This window comes from Aphis gossypii, chromosome X (assembly GCF_020184175.1).
Source record: "Aphis gossypii isolate Hap1 chromosome X, ASM2018417v2, whole genome shotgun sequence".
Taxonomy (NCBI): domain Eukaryota; kingdom Metazoa; phylum Arthropoda; class Insecta; order Hemiptera; family Aphididae; genus Aphis; species Aphis gossypii.
This window is the reverse complement of record NC_065533.1, coordinates 58,522,697-58,531,920: the sequence shown is the minus strand read 5'-3', so window position 1 is coordinate 58,531,920 and position 9,224 is coordinate 58,522,697. Positions and strand designations below refer to the sequence as shown.

Below are 9,224 nucleotides of genomic sequence, written 5' to 3'. Positions count from 1 at the left end.
TGCAAAAGAACTGTAAAGAATTTAAAGTGGTCATCCGTGCAGACAGAAAACCAAATAATGCTCATGTTGGTCGCTTTAACGCACCAACACAAAATGAAATAGCTCTGATAATTGGAAGTCAGCAATTTGAAAATAGAGACATCGTACTTCAAAGTCACGATAATAAATTACAGCGTATCAGTGAAATTCATCGAGCATACGACGCTCTGCAGTATCCACTTATGTTTTGCAATGGCGAGGACGGATACTCTTATGACATACCATTGCGTAATCCCACTACGAAATTGCCTCTTGAAAAAAAAAGTTTCTGCGGCATCCTTTTATGCTTACCGAATTATGATTAGGCAAGATGAAGTTAACCATATTGTATACTTCCGCTCCTTCTTCAGTCAATTTTTGGTCGATATATACGCAAAAATTGAAACTGAAAGGTTGAATTTTATTAGGAATCATCAGAAACAGCTAAGAGCTGAGAACTGTATTCATCTCAAAGATGCTGTGGGGAGGAATGATGTTAATGCAACTGATCTAGGTCAAATGGTAGTACTTCCTTCATCATTTACGGGTGGACCTAGGTATATGCATGAACGAACTCAAGATGCCATGACATATGTCCGCGTACATGATCGCCCTGATCTATTCATCACATTTACCTGTAACCCTACTTGGAAAGACATCACAGATGCACTGTTTTCTGGACAAAAGCCGCACGATCGTCATGACATTTTAGCGAGAATATTTCATATTAAAGTAAAGAAATTAATGGCACTCTTGACTAAAGGAAAATTATTTGGTGACGTACGGTGCTATATGTATTCTGTGGAGTGGCAAAAGCGAGGATTGCCTCAAGTTCACATCTTACTGTGGCTACAGAATCGAATTTCATCAAACATAATTAATAATGTCATCAGTGCCGAAATACCAGACCCCGAGCAAGATCCTCTTTTATATGACATCATCAAAAGTAACATGATTCATGGTCCCTGCGGCAGCTTAAATCCTAATGCTCCTTGCATGAAAGAAAATACATGCAGTAAAAGATACCCTAGAAAACTTTGCCGAGAAACACAGCCAGGAGACGATGGATACCCAGAGTACAAGAGGAGGTCTACAAATAACGGTGGTTTTACTGTAAGAATTAAAGGACTTGATTTAGACAACCATTGGGTTGTGCCTTACAACCCAGTCTTATTACGTACTTTCAATTGTCACATCAATGTAGAGATGTGTCATTCTGTTAAGTGTATTAAGTACATCTGTAAGTATGTAAACAAGGGCAGTGACCAAGTAGCGTTTACGATAGAAAACCAGAAGGATGAGATCACAATGTACGAAAGTGGTAGGTATATCAGCAGTGCCGAAGCAGTATGGAGAATATTATCATTGTCCATTCATGAACGATATCTTACGGTTTTTCATCTAGCCGTCCACCTTGAGAATGGTCAGCGAGTATACTTCACCCCTAATAACTTGGCAGAGAAGCTCAATAATCCTACTAAGACTACGCTTTTAGCATTTTTTGAGTTATGCAAAACTGACGTTTTCGCAAAAACCCTCCTTTATTCGGAAGTGCCTTCTTACTTTGTATTTAAGAATAATAAGTTTCAAAGAAGGAAGCAGGGAAGGAATGTAGATGGCTGGCCGACCGTAAAGAAGGACGATGCATTAGGAAGAGTGTATACTATCCATCCACACAATACTGAATGCTACTATCTTCGTATGCTTCTTCATGAAATTAGAGGACCAACATCTTTTTCAGACCTAAAGACTGTTAATGGTATCCTCCATAATACATTCCAATCTGCCTGTAATGTGTTAGGTTTGCTTGAAGATGATAATCACTGGAACAATACGTTAAATGAAGCTTTTTTGAGTGATTCTCCTTCCAAGCTGCGGGAACAATTTACAGTAATGTTAGTATTTTGTCAACTATCGGATCCCTTAACTCTTTGGGATACACATAAAAACAATCTTTCAGAGGATATTATCCGACAAATAGATGCTGACCAAGAAGATGAGGCTCACAACAAATGTTTGATACAAATTGAAGATGCAGTGCTTGCTGTAGGAGGTCAGAGTATATCAAATTATGGGCTACCTCAACCAACAAGGACAGAAAATAACTTTAAAAACATAGTCTATCAGAGAGAGATAAACTACGACTTGAATACCTTAACAAAGGTAGTAGTGAGCAACGAGGCCTTACTGACGAACGAGCAATACAATGTCTATAGTCGGATAATGCACAGCATTAAATATGATACTGGAAAAATTTTTTTCTTAAGTGCTCCTGCAGGAACAGGAAAAACTTTTCTTATAAACTTGCTTTTGACAAAAGTAAGGAGCAATCGTAGTATTGCTTTGGCTGTTGCATCTTCTGGCTTTGCTGCTACGCTTTTGGAGGGGGGGAGGACGGCCCAATCAGCATTCAAACTTCCTATCGATCTCATTAACATAGAAACGCCAATGTGTAATATACCAAAACAAAGTAATATAGCCAAAGTGCTTCGCGATTGTAAGTTTATTGTTTGGGATGAGTAGTATACATTTGTATGTTCTGCGCACTTTTGACTGCGGAGATTGCAAATTTTTAAGGGGGATTTTTCCCCTCAAACTTTTTTTTTCTCCGCTCTACCAGACTGCGGTGATTTTAAAATTTTTAGGTGGATTTTCCCCCTCAAACTTTTTTTTCTCCGCTGTACCAGTAAAAAAACACTGATTTTCAAAAACCATAATGTATGTTCTGCGCACTTTTGACTGCGGAGATTGTAAAATTTTAAGGGGGATTTTTCCCCTCAAACTTTTTTTTTCTCCGCTGTACTAGTAAAAAACACTGATTTAAAAAAATTTAAAACCAATTATTTTTTCCCCTGTTACACATAAAGTTTAAACAGTGTATACACTATTTATTTCCCGTGTAACACAGACGGAGTATTCCGCTACAACCAATTAATTTTTTTCTATGTTACACATAAAGTTTAAGCAGTGTATATACACACTTCATTTTTATATTTTTTAGTCATGTTTTTTTTTAAAAAATAAAAAAAATATATTTATATGTATTGTCTCATTATTCTAAATTAATTTTAAATTGATTAAACTAGTTTTCTTACTTCCCTAGTGAAAGGTACATATTCTACAATGCGATCATGAATTAATAAACAATAAGCAGTTACACCTGAAAGAGATTCTGATGCTTCAATTTCTAATTGAACATCTACTGATGAAGCTGTAGCTGAATCATTCTGTTTTGACGTATCGATAACAATAATTGGAGCTTGCGTTAGAAATGTAGATGGGCTTAATATCGGGTTCCGAATACTTTTTTCATAGTACGATTCTTGAAACGATGTATACATATCATATAATAAGGTAAAATTATTTTTAGCAAAATCCAAATTTAAATTATCATAAGGATATGCTATTGAGTTTAAAAATACTTTTACATTAGTTATATTACAATGATCGAATACACCACAATCTTTTTCTAACGAATTTTTACGTCCCTTTTGTAATCCGATTATAATGAATCGAGGTTTTTCTAATTTTGAAGCAGTTTTTAGGTTCCATACAACTTTTTTTGTGGTTCCGAGTTCAGGATATTCAAAAGTTTCAAAAGATCTGAACGGGATAAACAAACTTTTTTCTTTTTCAATAAGTTTTAATAATTTTAACCTTTCTTCATCATCAACAGTAATATGTGGAACCTTCCAAACTATTTTTTTCAAAACAACTTTTCCAGAATTGTACTTCCACTAGTAATTACTTTTAGAGCGTTTAAATCGCTATGACTTCGAGTTAATATTAGTTCTAATCTAGAATTAACTAATATCTTTTTAAAGTCTTCAAATAGACCTAACCAATATTTTAACGGAATGCATGCACTAAATTCTCCATTACTATTTGCTGGGTTTGAACTATTTTTAAATATCCAACCAGCATTTTCATAACAATTATAATTATCAGGTGTACCTGATAGATAACCTTTTAACGAACTGGTAATACCAAGTACACGTGTACTATCTACTTCTATTCCATTGATTTCAAGTCGTATTTGTTCAAAGAGATAGGAAAAACCGTTATTAGTAAGTTTTACTTTTCCAGCATCTGATACTTCACCTTCTAAATATATAAAGCTTTCATTCAGATACGGATAAACATCTGTTTGTTGGATTGATATACGTATTTCATCATTATTATTAAATGAAGTTGTATACGGTGTATATGAATGATATTCGATTTTCGTAATTTTAGAATCGGTTTCAAACGGTGAACTTATATCTAAAATATCACTTTCTGGCATTCTGCTTTAATTTATAACCTAAAGCCTTTAAAATTGTTTTATTTTTCGTTGTTATTTTTTTTACTTTATTCGATGTTACCGGTAACGCTTTAGTTATATGACTAGCAAGATTTATCTTTTGTAATGGGCTTATATTAAATTTTAATCCCATCATAAGATCCGTAACGTTTAAAATGTAGATTGATAACCTAACCTAAATTGTTTATCGGATTATGATCTTGATCAACTAATTGTATAGTTATTAAATCGATATTTGTTTTATTTAATTTATAATATATTTGGTTAGTTGGAGATTGAATCAGCTTCGCCCCTATGTTCTCAGTAGGAGAAAACTCATAAATTGAATGACTTGGCATGTGGTTGTTGAATGAACCTTGAGCTATATTGCACATTACTTTTATTGAATTAACACTGTTTAAATTTACCACTTTCTTTGAACGATGACCATCAATGTTTTGCAAGTGTGGTTCATAATTTGTTTATTCAAATCCTAATAAAGGTCCTATACTGTTTGCTACGTTAAAACGTATTGTTGCATTACTGAATATGGTTGTCCTAAAATCTACTTGATCAATCCCGATATCAAAAGTTATTTTCTCTGTTAGTTTTATTCCAATGTATTCGTTAACATTATGAAAGTCATCTATTTGCGTTAAAATTTGATTTTTAATATCCTTAATACCGTAACACCCTTTTTTCAGTGTGATAAAACAGGTTGGAATTTATTATTATTTAGTAAACGATCGGGGTTTTCTAAATGTATTTCAAACTGGTTATTAGTTTCATTTATGTTTGGAAATGTATTATATGTTTGTAAATTTAACAAAGCAATTTCCGAGTCATCGTACACATCAATTGCTGGAAAATAATGTACAGATAATGTAGTTGTATTACCAGTTAAACTTAATGTAATTGATTCATACATTGTAAAAATCCAAGACATAAATGTCCACAATTAAATGAATTAAAATCTTGATAATTTGAATAGTTATATATAATCGTGTTTCCTTTGAAATAGTTTTGTAATTCAATTGGTGGAGGTAAATCACCGAAGCTATCAAAATATACAACCTTATCTTTAATTTTGTAAAACGCTACCCAATGACTTCCATCACCTAAAGATACGTCTAAGTTTAATATACCACATTCAATTGTTCGTGGTTTTTTAGGTAAGTCATCTCGTGAAAAGACTCCTCGGAAATGATTGATCCTCAAGGAGATTTATACAACGGAAACAAGGAAAACCAGTTCCAGGATATACAGATGTATATTCCACCGATGCGATTGGCCGGATTTATTCAGTACATCCAAGCAATGATGAATGTTTTTACTTACGACTGCTATTAGTCAATGTACGTGGCCCAACATCATTCCAACAGTTACGAACTGTTGATGGTGAATTGTGTGTATCCTACAGAGAAGCCTGTCAACGTTTGCAATTGCTTGAAAATGACGTTCATTGGGATCAAACTCTCAATGATGCTGTAATATCATCACACGCTCATCAAATACGAACATTGTTTTCTATAATCATATCTGCATGCTTCCCATCAAACCCAATTGATTTGTGGATCAAGTACAAAGATTATATGTGTGATGATATTTTGTATCAAATACAGAATAGAATGGGAAATCCAAATATACAAATCAGTGGAGAAATTTACAATGAAGCATTGATTTCAATTGAGGACATGTGCTTGATAATGTCAAACAAACTATTAATTCAATTAGGCCTGACCGCGCCCAATTGCCAATGCATGACGCTTTTAACCAAGAGTTGCATCGAGAAAGACTGTATGATCTCAACGCTTTGAAAGAATTAATTCAAACAAATCTTCCCCTGTTAAATGAACAACAGAAGTATGTATTTGAAACTCTTATGAAAGTAACAAATGATGAAACTGGAGGGATTTACTTCTTAGATGCACCTGGTGGTACAGGAAAAACTTTTTTGATTTCATTAATATTAGCAACAATTCGCTCACAAAATAAAATTGCATTTGCACTCGCTTCGTCGGGAATCAAAAAGGTGGTCGAACAGCCCATTCAGCACTAAAATTGCCATTAAATATGCAAAGCAATGAAACTCCAACCTGCAACGTTTCGAAGAACTCTGCAATGGCAAAGGTTTTGCAGCAATGTAAATTGATTGTTTGGGATGAATGCACGACGGCACATAAAAAATCTTTGGAGGCTTTGGACAGAACCTTAAAAGATATACGGAGCAATAATAACCGATTTGGTGGTGCAATAATTTTATTAGCAGGAGATTTTCGTCAAACATTGCCGGTGATTCCACGATCAACGCCAGCTGATGAACTCAATGCATGTCTAAAGTCCTCCAGTTTGTGGAAACATGTCAAAGTACTTCATTTAAGCAAGAATATGCGTGTCGAGTTGCAAAACGACCAATCTGGAAACATATTCTCTAAACAACTCATTGACATTGGTAATGGCAAATTTCCTATAGACATGTTGACTGGCTGCATTAACTTTCCTCAAAGTTTTTGTCAGTTAACTCGATCAAAAGATGAACTTATTCAGAAGGTGTTTCCAGATGTTTCTCAAAATTACAGAAACCATGATTGGTTGAGCGAACGAGCTATACTGGCTGCAAAAAACATAGATGTAAATGAATTAAATTTCAAAATTCAAGAACAAATTACAGGCGAATTGAGGATATATAAATCAGTTGATTTGGCTACTAATCAAGATGATGTAGTCAACTATCCACCGGAATTTTTAAACTCGCTGGATTTGCCAGGATTGCCACCTCACAGTCTTCAATTAAAGGTTGGATCGGTGGTTATAATGTTGCGAAATATCAACCAACCGCGTCTTTGCAACGGTACACGGTTAGCGATAAAAAAATTACTAAACAATGTGATAGAAGCAACTATACTCAAAGGAAAGTATAAAGGAGAAGATGTTCTCATACCGCGCATCCCAATGATTCCGACTGATGTGCCATTTGAGTTTAAACGACTACAGTTTCCAGTGCGTCTTGCTTTTGCTATGACTATAAACAAGTCCCAGGGGCAATCATTAAGTGTTTGTGGTACTAATCTAGAAAACCCATGTTTCTCACATGGTCAATTGTATGTTGCCTGTTCCCGTGTTGGAAAACCATCAGATTGGTTTAGCTATGCGCCAGGTAATCAAACAAAAAACATCGTATACCACAAAGCACTACAATGATAATAATAATAATTACGATTCACATGATTAACAATAAAGCGATTACTTACTTTTAAATCATTATATATGTTTTATTTAATTATTTTTTATTCACAACGCCCTATCACCAGGGTGACGGTTCTGTTCAGGAGAATTTTTTAAAATACGTAGGCACAAAAACTGCCACATTACATATCTTTCGTCGTGAATTCGACGTAATATTAGCACTATCAATAAGATTAAATTAAAAATTAACACACGGCATACGAAAATGCAAAAAAAGAAAGTAACACACGGGCAACGCCGTGTCGGGTCAGCTAGTTTATTAAAAAAAATGAAATTACAGTATAACCTGAATTTTTAACTTACAAGGGAAATAAATAGTGTTGAAGTGTGTATAAACTGTTTAAACTTTATGTGTAACAGGGGAAAAAATAATTGGTTAAAGGCGGAAACTATACCTTAAATTTTAAAAATCTCCGCAGTCAAAAGTGAGCAGAACATACATTATGGTTTTTGAAAATCAGTGTTTTTTTTACTGGTACAGCGGAGAAAAAAAAGTTTGAGGGGGAAAATCCACCTGAAAATTTTAAAATCACCGCAGTCTGGTAGAGCGGAGACAAAAAAAGTTTGAGGGGAAAAATCCCCCTTAAAAATTTGCAATCTCCGCAGTCAAAAGTGCGCAGAACATACAAATGTATACTACTGGGATGAAAGCACTATGGCGCATAAAAGATGTTTTGAGGCACTTGATAGATCTCTTAAAGATATAAGAAATAAAAATGAAGTGATGGGAGGAGCAACTGTTCTTTTAGCTGGAGACTTTAGGCAAACTCTACCAGTTATACCAAGAGGAAGTCGAGCAGATGAAGTTAAGGCTTGCATAAAAGCTTCTTATTTATGGCCGTTAATAGAACAACTTTCCCTCAAAAAGAATATGAGGGTCCACCTGGGAGGTGATGTCACAGCTGGAAAATTCTCTGAACTTCTACTCAAAATAGGAAATGGAGATTTTCCCGAATTAGATGGGAAGTTGGTTATCACTAAGGATTTAGGTTTAGTAGTGACAACACTACAAGAACTTATAGTTCAAATTTATCCTGATATTGCCGATATAAAAAACAAATCGATGGATTGGTTATGTGAGCGCGCTATTTTGACCCCTAAAAATGACAGGGCAGCTGTGATTAATGAAATTATTCTTAAATCATTAGAGGGAACAGAAATGGAGTATAAGTCTATAGACATGGTACTGAAGACAGATGACGCAGTTCACTATCCTGTGGAGTTCCTCAACGCACTTAATCCCCCTGGCTTTCCAGCACATGAGTTAGTCCTTAAAGTAAGAGCTCCAATTATGCTGTTGCGAAATCTCCACCCACCCAAACTCTGCAATGGTACTCGACTGTGCGTGAAAGCACTCCAAAACAATGTAATTGAGGCAACAATAATTACAGGTTGTGCTCAAGGAGAATCAACGTTTATACCACGTATACCACTTTTATCATCAAACTATCCATTCGAATTTAAAAGACTGCAGTTTCCTATCAAGGTATCTTTTGCAATGACTATAAATAAGTCGCAAGGGCAGTCGTTGAAAATAGCAGGGATTGACTTGAGTGATGATTGCTTTACAGATGGGCAATTTTATGTGGCATGCTCCAGAGTTAGTTCCCCTACAAGCTTAGTCATTCTTGCCCCAAACAGAAAAACAACCAATGTAGCTTATAAGGAGGTGCTATAA

At 34.9% G+C, this 9,224-nt stretch overlaps 3 protein-coding genes across 3 annotated transcripts; all 3 read left to right on the top strand.

The window, feature by feature from the left end:
* Nucleotides 1-537: 537 nt before the first annotated feature.
* Nucleotides 538-2,541, top strand: LOC126552555 (uncharacterized). Its single transcript, XM_050207273.1, has one exon. The coding sequence runs from the start codon at nucleotides 538-540 to the stop codon at nucleotides 2,539-2,541; it is 2,004 nt and encodes a 667-aa protein (XP_050063230.1).
* Nucleotides 2,542-6,373: 3,832 nt separating this feature from the next.
* Nucleotides 6,374-7,549, top strand: LOC126552554 (ATP-dependent DNA helicase PIF1-like). The gene has a single exon (XM_050207272.1). It carries the CDS (start codon nucleotides 6,374-6,376, stop codon nucleotides 7,499-7,501), a length of 1,128 nt encoding a protein of 375 aa, XP_050063229.1. The 3' UTR covers nucleotides 7,502-7,549.
* A 652-nt stretch (nucleotides 7,550-8,201) lies between these two features.
* On the top strand, nucleotides 8,202-9,224 carry LOC126552553 (uncharacterized). Its single transcript, XM_050207271.1, has one exon. The coding sequence runs from the start codon at nucleotides 8,202-8,204 to the stop codon at nucleotides 9,222-9,224; it is 1,023 nt and encodes a 340-aa protein (XP_050063228.1).